This window comes from Balaenoptera borealis, assembly GCF_965194805.1.
Source record: "Balaenoptera borealis genome assembly, chromosome: 18".
NCBI classification, from domain to species: domain Eukaryota; kingdom Metazoa; phylum Chordata; class Mammalia; order Artiodactyla; family Balaenopteridae; genus Balaenoptera; species Balaenoptera borealis.
The window spans coordinates 14,412,925-14,431,954 of record NC_138877.1 but is presented as its reverse complement, the minus strand read 5'-3'; the positions used below and the strand labels follow the sequence as shown (position 1 = coordinate 14,431,954).

The 19,030-nt window shown below is 34.6% G+C and overlaps 1 protein-coding gene across 3 annotated transcripts in view; it reads left to right on the top strand.

Annotated features, from left to right (window-relative positions):
- Positions 1-19,030, top strand: part of TRPC4 (transient receptor potential cation channel subfamily C member 4) — a 168,284-nt gene that overhangs the window by 47,387 nt on the left and 101,867 nt on the right. For 2 of the 3 annotated variants that reach the window (XM_082365313.1, XM_082365312.1), the window contains exon 2: positions 3,478-3,882. In XM_082365313.1, coding sequence (XP_082221439.1) covers positions 3,505-3,882 — 378 coding nt within the window. In that variant the 5' untranslated portion in view covers positions 3,478-3,504. Of the gene's footprint in view, positions 1-2,751; positions 3,883-19,030 lie in introns of those variants that run through there. The other variant, XM_082365314.1, reaches the window with a different exon arrangement.

Sequence of the window (19,030 nt, the reverse complement as noted above, 5' to 3'; positions counted from 1 at the left end):
CTGTAATTTATGGGGAAAAAACATCTTTTTCCTCCAGAAAGTTTATTCTGAAAGTGCAGGATCAGAAACAGGCTTTTATTTCCACATTTGAGGTCAAGATATTTGCTTCAGGGAGATCCCTGGTGTTTTACAGACTTTCTATCCAGTAGCAATTCCGTTGTTGCTGATAAGAGTGTCAGCTCAGGAGCCGTCAGCCTTATCAGCGGCTTCTCCTTGCAATTACATTCGTGTATCACAGTTTTCAAATGTTAAACTTGATTTTTGTCCTTCTGTTAGTATCACTGCATCAAGTAATCCAGAAGGACAAGTGGATGTACTGAAAAATTATATACTCTTCCTGACTTTCTTAAGTTTTTAGCCATCAATCTGAGTTGCTCCACCTTCCTTCTTTCTCTTCCCCTCTCTCTCTCTTTCTCTATGTTTTACTATTCCATTGTAAATATTTAAATTTTATTTACTTTATGTATTTACATTTTAAGTATATTTCAAATCCATGTAGCCTTCCAAACATGAATTCTTGTTTTGTTTTGTTTTGTTTTGTTTTTTTATCAAATTCAAGATGTTAAAAGAGGACAGCAGATAAAAGGTCTTTCTCAGCACTAACTCTTTGATTTTCCTCACCCATTCCTTCATCGTTGTTGTTTCTCCTCACTTTATAGATGGAGAGACAGGTTATCTAATGGAAAGTCTCATGCCCAATTCACATCTTAAACACAACGTTGAGTAGAATATATCTTTCTCTCAATGTCATATTACTCTTTTTGAAACTTACATAGTTTACATTTATGGTAGTTATCTGGATTAAATGAAATAGATTTTAGTAAGTCTAACTTCTCATTATGTGACCCCTCCTCTCGCACAAATTCTCCAGTATCTGCTATGTTGTCCTCCAATCCCTTCGTTGTCACCAACATCTTATACTCTGAAAATGAGAAGTCAAATGCTGTTTACTGTCTAATATTTTATATGATACCATCATTAATAAAACAAAGTAAATGAAATAAAATGAAATACAGTTTTTCCATCCTCTAAGCTGATTCCTAATCCTGACTGAGCCATAATTCACATGAATTTCTGATACTGTGTATGTGTATGTATGTTCACACTTTCATTTTAACCTGTATTTTGGGGTAAGCTACAATGAAACACTAGTCTTAAGCAAAAATATTGTTGGTGGGAAACCTTGGATTCAACTCTAGAAAATGAAAATTAACGTATTTTTCCAAGAGCCATGGGTAAGGACAAAGTGAGGTAATAGAGAATGTATACTGCTGAAATAGAATATAAATGGCGGTTATTATCATTATGAAGACTTACACTATAGTCTGGATAAAATTGCCATGTGAAAACCACAACTTTGATCCCGCACACTTTCATGGATGCTGACATAGATAGAAAAGTTGTGCTGGGGAAGTGGGCGACAGTTGCCTTCCGAAGGCAAATATTTTAATGTTACCACTGATGCATATATGGGGCATTTGGGATCAGAAAATTAAAAAAAGATATGTAACATAATAATGATGTTGATTTTTGAAGTTTTGGTTATACTGGAGGACTATTAAATTGTCTTTGTTGTCTGATAGTATAATTTTGTTCCCGTTATTCTAGTCAGTTAATGCATTGTCTAAATACTGAAATTATAATCAAGCTTCAAGTAAGCAATTTGCATGTCTAAAATTAATATATTTGAACACCAGTATTAATTTTTATGTTCCTCTAAAAAGGTAACATTGCTATTTAAAGAACTCACAACACACTTTGTCTGCAATTATAAAAATAAATTTATATCATGCTGTATATTTGGTCATTATAAGTTTAAAACACCAAGACTAACAAAATGTGAAATATTTGAGAAAAATATTCTGGATTATAGGATTACCACTTTTTGCTTAGTCTATGAAGAGGCCTTAATAAAGTCCTGAATCTAATATGCCAGAAAGGAAGAAATTATGGAATTGCAGTTTTGTGTATTAGATCCTGAACCTAGATATTTGAGAAATCATGATGCATAATCTGGACATCAAAAAATACAACTTAACTATTTGATAACTGAAATTACTGTTAAATTGAGGTAGCATGCAAACAATGCATACTTTCCCAAGTGGAGAACATTACACTAAATATAATCACGTTTGTTAATGCAATGCATGTTCAAGCTACAGTTAAAGCATTATTCAAATCTGGTTAAGTTACTTATAAAATGATTAGATCTAAAAAGATCAATTAAGATGAATATGCATGTTCAGGTACTTAGAATGCCCCATTCATTTTAATTTGATGTAGTGAATGTATGTAAGTAAACATGTGGGTTGAATATAAATGACATAGAATAATAAAATAGTTCAGACCATAAGTCTGAAATCAGGACCTAACGGCAGTAAAGAAATTATATTCAAAACAGAATACATTTTTCAGTAAGTTTGTATCGCTAAGATGATAACTAAATCAGTATAACTTCTAGCGACATCGGACTTTTTTATTAATCTATTTTAAGACGATAATCTCTTATTTACTTGAAATAATTTCCTCATGTCTAAAGTTAATTAGATTTTAAATTAGATAAATAAATTAATAATTTCCTCGTGTCTAAAATTAACTGTATATTTACTGTAACTTCAAAATAATATTACATTTTACAGTAAATGTATTCATGCCTTGTGGTTTATTGTTTCATGATATGGAGGTAAGAGAATTAAGAAAATAGCATTTTCATAATAACCATATATTTTCATAATAAACCATATATTTCATAATAAACCATATATTTAATCCTTTTCTAAATGCTTCCGCTGGAAATTTAATTGCCTAGACTCATCTTGATAACTAATATCATTGGTACACATTCTTTCTTCCTCAACGAATTTACTTACAAGAGGAAAAAAATAAAATTATGCTCATCGGGCTCAGTATGATATTTTATTGACATTAATATTATTAACTCACAGTAACTGTAACGTCAGTTCTTACAAACATTAAAAATAGAAATGAAAGTGAAAAACATTTTGCCCAGATATTGATATTCTGTAATCTCAACAGCATCTCCACGATGAGCAAAACTGACAGTGCCTGACATTCTTGAAAATCCCTGGTCCAGTTTCGGGACCCCAGAGATACAGCCTTTGCCTTTCAAGGTTCTCTGTTAAAAACAGTATATATTTATGATAAATTTATAAATAATTTTTAAAAATTACAGGTGCAACCTCTGACAGACGTTACTTTTAAAGTAACTTTTATAAGTAAGTTGCCAAATCTGGCCTCTCTTTCTTCTTAAATAAGAAATTTGAAACCTGTGTTTCTAGATAACTGAATAATTATTGCCTATTTCCATTGTTTAAAGGGAACATAACTTCTCACTTAATAATTACGGTTTCATCGTTGTTATTGGCCTCATTGTGAGTTGTTAAATGCGATGCATAATCATTCAAAAGTGTGCTAATGCTAATCCTTGTGTGTGTTGGTTTTTGTTTGCACTTTCAGAGACCAAGAAATAGCATGGCATGAAACATGGCTCAGTTCTATTACAAAAGAAATGTTAATGCCCCCTACAGAGACCGCATCCCTCTCAGGATAGTCCGAGCAGAATCAGAGCTGTCACCGTCCGAGAAAGCCTACTTGAACGCCGTGGAAAAGGGAGATTATGCAAGTGTCAAGAAATCCCTAGAGGAAGCTGAAATTTATTTTAAAATCAATATTAATTGCGTCGATCCACTTGGAAGAACTGCTCTCCTCATTGCAATCGAAAATGAGAACTTGGAGCTCATCGAACTACTCTTAAGCTGTAACGTCTATGTTGGAGATGCTCTATTACACGCCATCAGGAAAGAAGTTGTCGGAGCTGTAGAGCTGTTACTGAACCACAAGAAGCCCAGTGGAGAAAAACAGGTACGTGCAAAAATACTGGCTTTAGTTTATTTTACTTGCAGAAGGTTTCTATGGATGGTCACATTCTCCCCAAATTTTAAGAAATGTTAGCCTTGAAATCAGAACTATTATGACACAAAACCACTGCTAAGTACACATTTTATACTCTCCAAAAGTCACCGCCACCTGCACCTCTTACCCTGGCTAATCAGACTTTAGTGAGAACCAAAGCAAAACAAAGTAGCCTATGGTGGCTTCCCATACATTGGAAACATTTCTATCTAATGGTCAATAATGTTTTCGGGGGGGCTACTGAGTACGTGTGGGTGTTTCTCCTCTTGTGCTTCATTTTCTGACGTTCTACAGTGACAGGCTGAATTCTTTTGCTAGTTTCCTTTTTAACCTGCTTGCCTCTTCTGGAATTCTGCATGTTATTGCAGAAGTGAGTTGTACATATAATTCTGATATTGTTCTTTAGCAAACTCCAATAGATTCTTTTAAATTGAGACTTAAATTTTTAAAAAGCAGGAAAAAAAAAAGATAACTAAAAAGTAAGTGAACTCCGACTGTAGGCTTAACTATATCAAATTTACTAATGGCAAAATGTAGCTGTATCTTAACGTCACAGGTAGAAAATAAACCAAAATGGCACACAATTATAAATACAATGTGGTTTTATTCCTATTTTTTGTTCTTAGCTCCCTATTGTTTTACCACTAAGGAAGTGGAGAAATCGTTGACAGAAACGAATAAGGAATCTATTTTTTCCTTATTTTCTATTTTTCCCATTTGTCTGTCTGGATCCTTCCCTTTGTTACTGCCCTGTATCTGAATCGTCTATCTGATCCTTTATCCTTTCACGCTGAACTCTTCACTTCCCTGCATCAAGTCTCACTGACTAATTGCAGAGACATTGCATGTACTTCAGTGGCTCAAATCTGTCCTTTAAAGTAAAATCTTATAAAAATGTGTGTTATTACAGCTCTAGCAATTTCTGTTCTGTTTGATAAGGCACAAACATTTTCTGCAAATGATGGACTCTTAGAGACATTACATTACTTTAAAGTAAGCTCTCCTGTAGCTACTATTATCTTTGCTTTACTGGAGGACTTTGATCAGAATCCCCACCACGATTAGGAGAAGAACTTCATGGCTGGGTGTCTCCTGAAAAAGTCTCCCCAGAAGTTCGTGTTCTATGGCCCATTCTTATGTCTCACCACCATGCACCCCTTTCCCTTACCTGAGCCCAAACTTTGATAAAACAACACTCCGCAATGACAATAGTTCTTTGCTTGTTGCTTTACTAGCTTTTTGTTCTTTGTTTCATATCCAGTTGTTTGGGATACCTTCCCATCATATTGGTAAAACTTTCCTGATAGAAGGATTTGCTTCTTTCATGTATCCTTTCAAACTTGTAGTAACCTTGACAGAGGTGGTTAGGTAATGGTAATCTCTGAAGGCATATGTTATGTTATATCGCAGTTTTCCACCACTAGAGGAACACAGGATATGTAGACAGGAATGAGTAAGAGTGTGTTTTTATCTGTGTAAGTTCAGGCTCTACTTTCCCAGGCACCTCGTGATTTTGAAACTCCTTCCACAATCAAACCCCTAAAGTATCTGCATTTCCTAATAACATTGATCTTATATCGTACACGCTGTTGTTTCATATCTATAAGGGCAACCATAAGACAGATGTTGGGACTGTGGGCCTAGATCATCTGAGGTTGCAACAAGTCTATAGAACAAAATTGCGATTGTGTTTTCCCTGTTTATTACTGTATAACCTTCTTAATTCTATTGTCTAGAGAACAGTGACCAAACATTTCAGTGTCTCTTTAGTCAATGACATTTGTGCTGGCCAAAGTAATTTGGTGTTTGGAGAAGATATCAGCTATTATGAGATTGTTTGCTGGAAGATGTTCAACTTCTGAGCTAAACTCTAGTCTGACAAGTGGGTCCTGGCTTCTTAGAGGCACTTGATCCGAACCCTGATTATTAATAAATGGCAGTAAAGGTTTGCAATCCGCCAGGAGTCTGAAATATCCCAGGCCATGTGTTTCTGGAAGATTTCTCTTGTATCAGTTTGTAAGCCAAGAATTTTCCTTTTCTATTTGCACATTCTAGAATTCCTCTTCAGCGAAGGCACTGAGAATCAACAAAACATTGCATCTTTTGGTTTGAACTCTCTAATTTGGAAAGAGCAACTCCAGTCTACCTCAGAGTGCCTGGTATCTTGTACAATAAAAGTGAGGTTGTTACATCATGAAATGTATACAGTATAGCACATAAAAGAAGTCCTCAGGGCTTGCTGGGGGGAGGAAAGGCAGACAAACCCCATGAGAACTTGGCTGCTTATCTGTGACCTACTTAGATAATGCATCTCCTAAGTATGGCCAACCTTGTTTGGAATAACAATTTCCATAAGCCAGTGTCTGATAGGTAACAATAAACTCTTGACAGGAATTTTTTCTCTCATGAATTGTAATTCCTTAGATGATTCTTGTGATAATTGAAAGCCATTTTGTGTTTACTATTTTTGCCTAATTTCCAGTCTCATGGGCTTCCCCCAAAGACCCTGGAACACATTACCATTAATTTTGTTGAGGTCACTGAAGCCGAGTGTTAAAACCTGAGAACACTAATATCCAAGAGGACAAGATAAACATAACTTGTCTTAAGATGAGTCAAGGAAGAGGATCTAATATAAAAAAACATACAAATCTGATGATTAGAACACTTACTTAGAACTTAAAATGTGACAGACGTGGATCAGGAAGTACAGTCTTCTTTTACAAATTTGTCACAAATTGATTTCTTTCTCCTGAAAAAAGATGCAATGTGTGATGGCCTCCTGAAATCATGGGGGCTTGAGAATTCAGATTAATCTGTTTACTCTTCCAGTACATTCACCAGGGAACAGTTTACAATTTGCATATGCTTATTGTGTCAGGCCTTAGCCCAGGCACTGGGGAGAAGACATTATTCCTGTTTTCTAGAGTCTAGTTGTGAAGAGAAACAGGAAAAGTATCATGGGAATATGAATAAAGGTGATCACAATGGAAAAGATGAAAGAGAAATAAATCCTTGGGTAATTATTAAATTAAATTGACTGGACTTGGTAAATACAAAATATTATGTTTTAAGGTTTATAACTGGAGAAAGTTAATTCCATTAACTGAGATAGAGATTATAAGTAGGGTTTATGAGACCTGCTTGGATATACTCAGTTTTCAATTTATTGACATTAACATCTAGGCGATAATTAGAAATTTTGGACTTAAGAAAGGGGTCTGGGATTGATATACAGATGATAGGGAAGACATTGAAACACATAAAATCACCTGTCTTCCTATCACCCTGACATTGATTGTCTATCCTTTCCATCATATCTTGTTTAAATGATTATGATTGTTAGTATGTTAAAAACTTTTCTCAGTGCAGCATCTAATGAAGATATTTAGGTTTCGCCAGATAAATAGGTGGGCATAGGTCATTAAGTATTTCCTTCCCTATTTAATGTACTTCTTCATAAACCAGGGTTTTGAGTTCTTAGTGTTTTATTTTCATCTTTACTATAAAAAATAGAAAGAGTAATACTTTACTTCTTTCATGTAGTAGACAGCACGGAGAACCTGTAGTTCTCCACACTAGGCAGGAAGATGGAACATTATGTATTCTTACTGGGGCTGCTCTCTTGCTAGAATCATTACTCTGATACTCTCTGATGATTTTATTAAACTTTTCTTTAACCTTCTTAGTATCTTATTTCTCTACAGGGAATAACCGACAGTGGCTTCTTAGCCCCTTTTCTTAGTCAGTTGATTGGTTACTTGACTTCTAATTATTTCTAGCAGACCTTTCTCTTTGATATCTTCTAAGGCCAGATTCAATTTCAGTTTTAGCTGCTTCGGTAAATGTTTAGCAGAAACAGAACTTTCTTTTTCACTCTTCACTCAGACCATAGTACTAAGTCTTCAGTATTATCAAAATTTCTGCGAGGGCTTGTTAAAACATAGTTTGCTGGATCCCACCCCAAGAGTCTCTGATACAGTGGGTCTGGAATGGGTCACTGGAACTTGTGTTTCTGACAAGTACCCAGGTGATATTCAATACTAATGCTTCTGGTCTAGAGACAACACTTTATGAACCAGTGACTTAGAAGATGTTGACAGTTACAGAATACCTATAGTTGTCTACCTTGTGTTAGGTGTGCTGGACTCTACCATGCTAACCTTACTTTAAGGAGATTTCAAATAATTAGATTAAATATGAATGATTAAGTGATATTTAATGTATGAGAATTTCCCAACTTCACTAATATATTTATTATATTTTCCCTTCTTTGGGAAAAATACTTTGCTAAACATTACTTATCAGTTCAACAGTTAAGATCCTAGAGTATTTCAACTGAAGAAATTTTTGGTTTGAAAGCTCTGCTAAAAAGAGTACCAGATTTTAAAATTTTGAGGGATCTTGGAAATCTTGGAGACCATCTAATCCAGCCACTTCATTTTACAAAAGAGGGCAAGGAACCATGGACCCAATGGCCTTTAGGGTTTAACCTAACCAAAAGAATCTATAAATTAATAGCTAGCAACCAACCTGGAGATAGTCTGAATGATGAACGTTCATTGAGCTTGTCACCATGCCAATAATTGTGGTAAGAATTTTGTTTGCATTATCTCATTTAATCTTCACATTATCCTGTGAAGGTTGGTGCTTTAGTTCTCCCCATTTATAGATGGGGAAATGAAGGCACAAAAAGGTGTAAGTGACACGTCTCCAATCACAAAACCAGGAAATACCATTGCTGGAACTCAAGAGTCAGAAGATAACTACCACATTGTCTGGCTCTAGCTGATTAGTTAATAATGCTACTTTAAGATATGGGTTATATAAATTTAAAAGAGCCTCTAGAGGTACATATTTAGGCTGTGTCTCTGTCTTGAACATTATGATGCCATTTATAATTTAGTGGCTCAATAGATACTGAGTCATTAGAAGTCATTAGAAGCTATGAAATGCCAGGGAAGAGCAGAGCTGAGTAACAGAAATGCTGACTTCTAGTCCTGTTCAACACTTGCTAACAGGACAAGCCTCTGAAAATCATTCTGAGCCTTGGTTTTCTTGGCTATTAATTGGAATCATAGAATTAATTTACTTGCTTCTTAATGTCTGGTGGTGTTAAAATTCTGTGAAAGTGTTTTATAAGGTGACATGTAATAACATAATATACTGTTATTACTGTTTTATGCCATATTCTCTGCCTTCCTATTGACAAACAAATATATGAATAATACAATATACACTGAAAAGAAGTTCAGCACTGGCAATTTACCTTCTTGAGTGCATGACTTCATTTTCATTTGAAAAAATGCACTTACTGGAAATAGAAACCCTGTTCAGGGAGAGCAAAGGAGAATTTAACTGTTTACCCTTTCTCTTTCCATCTCAGTGCACATAGGGGATTTAAAAAATAATTTCTGTAGATGTTCTAATGCAATTTGTGACTTTAGAAACAGTACCTATTATGTGATCAGGAAATCAAAGGGTGAAATAGGAGATTGGCATTAGCAGGTTAATGCAAATATATATCCAAATCAAAATATACCCTGCTGACTAAAAATAAAGGGCATTTTTTAGTTGATATGAGTGCTAATAAATATATCCCTGGCTAGTGGGCAGAGATAAAGTTTACTTTTATCTCTTACATTCATCTGATTTTCCTCACTGGACTTCAGAACAAGTAATTTACCTTCTGCAGTCCCATGAACTTCATATGGTCCCTATTAAATGTTGTATATGCTAAGACAGCCTATCTGTTCTAGTCTTTAGAGCTGCCCCTTGCAGAATGAAAACATTTCAGCTTCCTCAGTAGTTAAACACTTGAGGTTACCCCTTTCTATTTGCTTTTGTTACATCCTGGATATTGACAGTAAGTGAAACTAAATAAATGTATAATAACCATAATCTTGGTTACTATCAAAATTCAGAGAGTATGAGAGTAAAAGCAAGAGCAAGAGAGAATTATAGTAAAGTATTAAAAATGTTCTCCCCCCAAAATACTTATCCTATTGTGAGACATAGCTAGATAAATCATCAGTTATACTTTCTTTATATCTGGATGTAAAATATCAATAGGAAAGATGTTTATAATATTGTCTAAATCCACCATTAATATGAAAAAGCTGAAAATTATCCCCAAATATGATCTTTATAATGTAAAGTAGAAATCAATATAAAGTAATTTTTATTAAAAAGTACTTTGAAAGTCTAAAAATTAAATTGAGTCTTATTATTCCACAGCAGGGAATTTAAATGCTATTACAACACAGAGCCTAGATTGCCTTTAGTCAACTGGCAATTGGCAATCATAAGAAATCTGAATAATTCTGCCCTAAATGGAAGAATTTTTAAAAGACGGACTATGTTACACTGTTAATATGATGAAGTGGATTAAGATAACAGGCCATTCTGACTCATAAAATAATACACACTGACATTTTCTTCTTCTTGAAGACCAGCAAATTATAGACAAGTAATTCTCCTGAACCATGTTCTCTGTTCTTTCCTCTCAGCATATCACACTTATTATGAAAGTAAAAGTAATCATCATCATCATTAAATATGTTTGGAACCCACAAGAGCAAAAAGCTTTTAGCTCCTTTTGAAACTCAAATGAAAAAAAGTACAAAAAACAATCTCAAGCATTAGAGCTCCATGCAGTGAGGCATTTCCACACCACAATAAGAAAATACAAGACAGGGCCCTTATTCTCTGTTTGTAGACAGGGAAGGAGTGAGATATAGTGAAAAGAGTCGAGAGAGAGAAAGATGTGTCTATAAATCCTATTTTATAATCTCAGGCAAATTATTTGAGCCTTTTGAGTCTCAACTTTCTCAGAAATAAGAGGGGGATGAGAGTCCCTGCTTGCCAAGTTGTTGTAAAGATTGGATAGTTAACACACTGTCACTGGCATCAAAAGAGCTCAGTACATGCAAATCCCTCCACCTTGATGTCATTTGAGTATTTTACACGTATTCAGTTCAATTTAATTAAAAATACATATGTGCATTGAAGAGGCTAAAAATTCCTCAAAGCAAATGCATTGTGAAGTGTTACTGCTGGTGTGAAGAGTGAGTTTATGTTAGAATAAGAGAGACGGAAACTAGCCTTTCAAATGTGAGCTTTGGTGAAAAGATTTTTGGGGGTCATTTTTATTAAATACCCCCCAATCCATTATAAATGTTGTGATTAAATCTAAAAATAATAACTTGATGTCTTAGTAAGCAGTATATCAATTGAACTTCATTAATTGTAATAATTTAAAAATTAATCATTGAGGAAAAATGATGTCATTCAACAATTGTAATTCATTGAATAGATAAGGTTTTAATATAATTAGGAATTTAAAAAATATATATTATGATTAGAATGTCTCAAAACTGTTTTTAAAATGTCCTTTCAACCTATTATATTTACTTCTGCTCTGATTAGATATAAAGTGAGTAAAGTTTTTATTGCTTTAATATCTGAAACACAAGAAAGTGAGGATTGAAGTAATGTAGAATTTTAAATGGTCTTTTCAAGAACCAATTTTCAAGCATTTAGAAAGAAAAAATATTGTCATTTTTATTACCACAATTTATTCTTTATGCAATAATTTTCTGGTTCAAGTAATGTCTAGATATATCAGTATTCCAAGTCTCTAATGTTTGAATCAGGTATTAGAAACACTTGACAGTAATTCCAAACTGTGAGTTTTGAGCATGTAAGAGCTGATTTATAGAATCTAGCCTTCTCAGAGAATGCTCAAACCCACCCAGAAAGAGTGGGTAGTTTTGGGAGAGTAAGAGAAATTCATAATTACAAATTTACCAAATGGATGCATAACCTCTCCTCCCATAAATGAGATGATGATGGAGGAGTAGGGTGGGTTTAAGTCTGAACAATCTTCAACCCTGTCACATGTGTAACCTAATTGCAACATTTCTTTTCAGTTTCTGGACTCTCCCAGGGAAAAATATATAGATTTGTTTGATTTGGAGATACAGGCTTAATTTTTAAGCACTACTGGTACCGTCAGGTAAAAATGTGAATTTTTAGTACAATAATATCTTGATGAATAAAGTATAAATTAGAAATAATTATGCATTTATTCAGACCTTATACTATGTCTATTTCCCACTGTCCAAAATATCAGAGAATCCTCAACTAGTAGTATATTGTAATTTTCCTCAAAAACAATACATAATTTGAAAAAGTAAATAGGTTGAGGTGTATTGTAAATTTCTATTAGATGTTACCATGGTGGTGGTAGGTCAAGGGATACTAATAAAAATTGTTTATAATAATTGAGCATTATAGTGTGCCAGGCATTCTCTTAAGACCATTCTACATTGTTATCTCATTTAAACCTCATAACAATCTTTGTAATAAGTTCTTTATTATAGCCATTAAAAAAATAAAAAGTTAACTTACCCAAAGTCACCATCACTAACTAAGGATTTAAACTGTTTTCTCCCCTCCAGCAACCAATGTGGACTCTACAATTGCAGACTGCATACTTGCTGACTTTAAAACCAGCTTTAGAATCTTCAACAATAGTTGAAGCAGTCGTTATTAAATCATAGGGTTTAAATGAGGAGTAATGCATGAGTACATGAGTAGGGGATACAACAAACTTGGTTTTTTTTGACCGCCCGGTATGTATTTTCACATTTATTTAATGGATTCCTCCCAGTACACTGATAAGGAAATTGAAGCTCAGAAAAGTTGAATAACTTGCCCAAGGGAGATTTGAGTGTAGGCTTCTCTGTTTTCATGGACTTTACTCTTCCTTTGTCAAACTGCCTGGTTACTTTGGCCATGAGATGTCTGGCACTCTCAGCCCTTCAGAACATGCTGCCTCCTAGGAGCAAAACTTGGTCCTGGAGCAGCATAGAAAGATCTCTCCAGGTCCTTGACTCCTCGGGATCATCCTGAAATTCCTTCAACCAGAGGCTCCTGACCAAATCTTCTAGTACTTTTTCTTTTTTTTCAGATATGTAAAACTTTATTTATTTATTTATTTTTATTTAACATCTTTATTGGAGTATAATTGCTTTACAATGGTGTGTCAGTTTCTGCTTGATAACAAAGTGAATCAGTTATACATATACATATGTTCCCATATCTCTTCCTTCTTGCATCTCCCTCCCTCCCACCCTCCCTATCCCACCCCTCTAGGTGGTCACAAAGCACCGAGCTGATCTCCCTGTGCTATGCGGCTGCTTCCCACTAGCTATCTATTTTACATTTGGTAGTGTATATATGTCAATGCTACTCTGACACATTTAACAAAACTGGTTATCTGATTCCCTCGATTTCTCCTAGATTCTTGTAGGAAACAACTGGCAGTGATAAGGACACGCTGGTGGCACATTGAGAAAATGCTAGGAAGAGGGAGGTGATTACAGGTCAAGCCATGTGCATTTCAATATTGTCCTGTGGTTGGGTCTGACACAGAGGTTGAGGAACTCAGAGAGGACCTGACGGCTGAGACTCTGCAGAGATAGACCCACCCTCCCAGACTGGAGGAGGCTATTTTGCAGACAACACAAATCCTTTTCCTATTTATGTGTGAGATCAATTATGAAGCCCTGATCGAATTAAACATCTCTCTTTGCTACCATCATATCCTGTACACCTCTTCACACCTCTTAGAATATTATGTTGAAAGTATGTAAATAGTATTACTTTCCCCTACTTTGTGAACCTCACAATACCAACGTGTATGTGTGTGTGTGTGTGTGTGTGTGTGTGTCTGTGTGTACACCCTCCATACCTGTGGGTTCTGCATCATCCTTGGATTCATCCAATGGCAGAGGGAAAATATTCCCCCGCACAAATTCCAGAAAGTTCCCAAAGGCAAAACTTAAATTGGCCTTGCGCTGGCAACTATTTACATAGAATTTACATTGTATTTACAACTATTTACATAGCATTTACATTATATTAGGTATTAGAAGTCATCTAGATATGATTTAAAGTATATAGGAGGATGTGCATAGGTTACATGCAAATACTATGCCATTTTATATAATGGACTTGAGCATCCTCGGATTTTGGAATCCAGGGCAGGGGTCCTGGAACCAATCCCCTACAGATACCGAGGGACACACATACGCATATACACACACAGATACACACAAATATGTCTACACCCACACGTATGCACGCACACAGGTTTGTGCAAGCACACACCCCCCTTCATAATAAAAATAATGGAAAATGAAACTGCTTTTCTTAAAATCATAGGTAGTTTCTTAGGTTTGGAAGAGATTCTAAAGGTTATCTGGGACAAACACACATACAGTGTTTACTATCTGTGCCAAGCACGAGCAATATCGAATCACTATATTATTCTTTTTTTTTCACTTTCAAATGATCTTAATGCTCACACAGATCAGCCTGATTCAGTATGGAAGGGCATGAATACCAGGAGGTGAAGGTCATTAGATGCCATTGGAGACCTGTCACAAATACATGGTAAAATATTACCATTAGTGATCTGGATATTGGGATAAAGTGCATGTTTTTCTTTTTTGTGCTTTTCTGTCTTTTCTAAAATCTCTACAATGAACATATATTATTTTTAAATCAGAGAAGAATACGTGTCTCTATCTATATACATATCTGTATGTATATTTAGGGACAGGTGCATTTATCTTGGAGAAACTGGTTATTTATGTCATCATCCACACTGACAGACCCAGCAAATGTAGAATCACTATATTATTCTTAGTATAGAATCACTGGCTTCTGCTCCTTCAAGTCCACTGGAGCAGAGCAGCAAGGAGAACAACTCAAGATGAAGAGACAGAAGTCTCCGACAGAATGGTTTGGGTGAACAAATCGTCAGTAAAGGAATCATGTGTTTTCTCATTTCTTCTCTTTATTCTACTATCTTTAACATTTCCTTGGTTGCCTACTGTGACCAAGATATTGTTAAAATATGATCACATAGTAGACCTTGACTTCAAGGAATCTAATCTAGCAATCAATTGCAACTTCAAGATAAATAAAAGTAACAGTATATAAAATGTATACTCATCCATTTTGTTTTGTATACAAGATTGATTTTCCATTTGTATTTACATAAATATTTTTGTGGGAATAGGGAACTAGTGCTTAATGTCTAAGAATTATCCATATTAGATTATACAAGACACAAAAATTGAAGAAACTTAACATCAGTAAAAGAAGAAAGAGACCAGTACCATCATATTTCTGTGAAATGATAGAAGTGTATAAAAAACATTCAGTAGATTTGGGAAAGTGTAATATGTTGACATATTAGAAGAATTTTTGTACAGAATAATACATATAAAGCATACACTTCACCCTAAATGGAATCAGTATGAAATATATTTGCTTTGCATACATATAACTATTAGCTTTATCAATGAAATGCTTAAAATTAAAAAAATTTTATTTCGTAAATTAAATATATATTAAATGTTGCTAAACATACTTCTCTTGCATACGAGTATCAGAGCCCATTAATCTTTTTTATCATCTGAGGAGGCTTTGATTCTTTTGGTCGAGCCTTAAATTACCAGATTTAGGAAAGACATTTCAAGTATATTCTATTTAGTGCTTTTCAGCCTAAACTTAATGTTTGACTTGCAGGTAGTGTTCATTAAATCATATGTTCTAGCACCTATTTTGGATGACTTTTACTTTACTATACCATGTTCTCCTTAACCCAAGTCTACACTGCCTGGTTCTCTCAACTAAAAAGCAAAAACTCAAGTTTAATTTTGTGAAATCAGAGAGCAGTTTATCTTACTAACCCTACATCCCTCTCCCCCTTCCCCCATCCTCCTGCTTCCCTACCACACAGACACACAGACACACACACACACACACACACACACACACACACACAGACTCCTGGAACCATTACCTTAGAGATACGAAGAAAGTGAAATTTAGAGAAGTTCAGGAAACTTGCCAAAGATTACTGAGATTATTCATTCTTGAGCCAAGATTAAAATTCACTTTTTTTGTCTAGAATCAAATAGAAATATTTACCATAAACATTACTTTAATTCCAGCCTTAAACATTTTGTAGAACAAGGAAAGAATACAGATATAAATAAATGTTTCAAGGTTTAGTTTTGGGTAACAGGAAATGTTTCCTGGTGGAAAAAGATCAGGTTTGGAATCAGACAGATAGGAATCCAAGTCTTAGCTCCACCCCTTACTATTTGCGTGACCCAGTGGTGATTATTTAACTCAAAACGGAAAACGGTAATGGCTATTTCTCACAGTTCTGATGAGAATTAAAAATTTGAAATACTTCATGTAAAGTGAATGCCTAGTGTATTTACATTTGATTTCGTGTTGTTGTTATTATTATCATCATTCATTCATTTCAGAACCAACTATGCTAATTTGATCAATGTCTAAAGATTGACATTTGCATCATGATTCTAAGTTGTCATGATTAGATTTCAAATACACTGATGTAGACCACAGGAGGCAAACTTGCTGAATTCTGGTGATGAAATCTCGAAGGCAAGGCATCCCAAATATCTACATAATGGTCAGGAGGATTGTGAATCGATGAGAGGTTGGATGGAGCCAGGAAGCGTGACTGTGACCTCAGAGATGTGGAGAAGTTAGGAGAGTGGAAATTGACCAGGCTTCTAAGACTACAGTGAAGTCTAAATACATATAATCTAAACATGCTGTTAATCATCTGATACAATGTAGTTTCATTCTGAATATAGAGAAAGAAAAAGAAAAATCATGATAAAAGAAAATGATCAGAGATGATCTCAAGGAAGAATAAACAGGTTCCCTTAAAGATAATTTAGGGAGTATGTGTTCAGAAGAGACAGGTCATTTAAATGCAATATTATGAGAATAAAAGCAAAACATCTCCTGCCATAAGTCACATTTCTTTTAATAAAGATGAGGTAAAGCAGATCATTTGTTTTGACCACAATTAAGGAAAAGACTGCCACCTGGTGAATATTTGAGGCCTTTTAAAATACATTAGTATTAGTTTAAACATCTGGCATGAACTCAAAAATAATAGTCATCCACTTTATATTATTTTCCTTTAATTTCATTAGATTACAGTTTTGCACACCACCATATTAGCAGAGGTTTTGTAAGGCACCATAAACATCACAAGTTTCCATGAAATTTATCCATTTTTACCTGGTACAAATGCATCTTTTACAGGTCACCTAATTCAGATGAAATATTACCAAGAAAAAGTAAACAAAAATTTATGAACCACCATGATATACTTCTTTGGATTTCTTCTTTACTTAATTCTATAGCAAAATGACAAAAATAATATCTTGGGATCACTATAATGCTGATACATTCCATTCTTTACAAATCTGATCCAAAAAGTCAAGAGCCGGGGAAAGTCATTTTTCATTCTATAACTAGTGCTGTAGTCAGAGTCTGTTTTGATTTTCCCCGGGACTTAGCTTTTTCAGTATATTTTATCTGAGGCATGAAAGATAAGGAATTAATCCCCAAAGTTTTCTTCTTCTAGTAGCATGTTGCCACTCCACCTATCCTGGTAAGTATTTTTGACACACTAAAGTGGAGATTAAGAAGTCTCTTAGCTGGTTGCTACGGAACTTGTAAATTGCTGAAGTCTTTCATTGTTGTATCTCGAGATTCAAGATTCAAACTAAAGAAACTCAATGGAAGAAAGAAAAAAAACCATGATTCTTTCCCTTCACATGTGTATTTCTCAGCCCCCAGTCAAAAATCTAGGTAATATTTTCTTTATCAGTGGATGGAGGAAAGCCATCATTCCATTCAGAGGACTAAGTGCCTATCACTTTACTTTTGCCGAGAAAGTCCAGCTCTGGGGCTGACATGACTTAGCACCTGTCTCTTTTCATTAGATTCACGCTGTCATATCCTCGAATTTTTCCAAGCATTAGTTCAGTTATTTTTATGCAATCTCAGAAGAGAAGTTTTGTGAAACAAGTTATTTCCGCAGCACTCCTTAGTTTTAGAGCTATGTTTTTATCCTGAAAGACTGTTTTTGTGTCCTTGCCTTTCCTTGATACTTACCAACATAACACATTGTATGACAGTGATGGATCATACTGTTAACCTCATTTGCGTTAACTTGCTAATTCTTCTTTTTCTTCTTTTTTTTAAATTTTTATTTTATATTGGAGTATAGTTGATAAACAGTGTTGTGTTAGTTTCAGGTGTATAGCAAAGTGATTCAGTTATACAAATATGTGTATCTATTCTTTTTCAAATTCTTTTCCCACTTAGGTTATTACAGAATATTGAGTAGAGGTCCCTGTGCTACACAGTACGTCCTTGTTGGTTATCTATTTTAAATATAGCAGTGTGTACATGTCAATCCCAAACTCCCAATCTATCCCTCTTCCTACCTTCCCCCCCAGTATTCATTAAGTAAGTTCTCTAAGTCTGTGAGTCTGTTTGTGTTTTGTAAATGAGTTCATTTGTATCATTTTTTTAAGATTCTGCATATAAGCGATATCATATGATATTTGTCTTTCTCTGTCTGACTTACTTCACTTAATATGATAATCTCCAAGTCCATCCATGTTGCTGCAAATGGCATTATTTCATTCTTCTTAATGAAGCCTTTTTACCTTTAATTTTTCCCTCATGTGATTACTAATATATAAATATAAAAACTTTAATTAGCCGTGTTTGTTGTATTTTGGGTCTTTAAAAAACAAAATCTTTTTCACCCTGTTATACTGTGATGGTCTTTGTAATTCATTTTCTTCTCAAACTTATGAATACCAGCCTATTCCTTAGGCAGATTTTACTCTTCAAACCAAATAAAATTTTAGTCCTGTTTTCTTCTCCTGACTACATAATACTACGCACATTCTAGGTATTAAGTAACAGTTTGCTGAATAGATGGATGAACATGACAGATTAAAAACCCCCATCATCACTCATGAAAATAAAGCAGGCAAAGAACAAACTGGCAAGATAAAATCAAACATCAAGGAGCTTATAGGCATTAGTGAAGGTAGCACTTCTGATTTAGATCATATTCAGAATGAAAACAAAATTATTAATACCTTCATCATAAAATTTTCTGGGAATATATATTTTTTGAAATTGGGCCTCTAGTTCACCACGATGC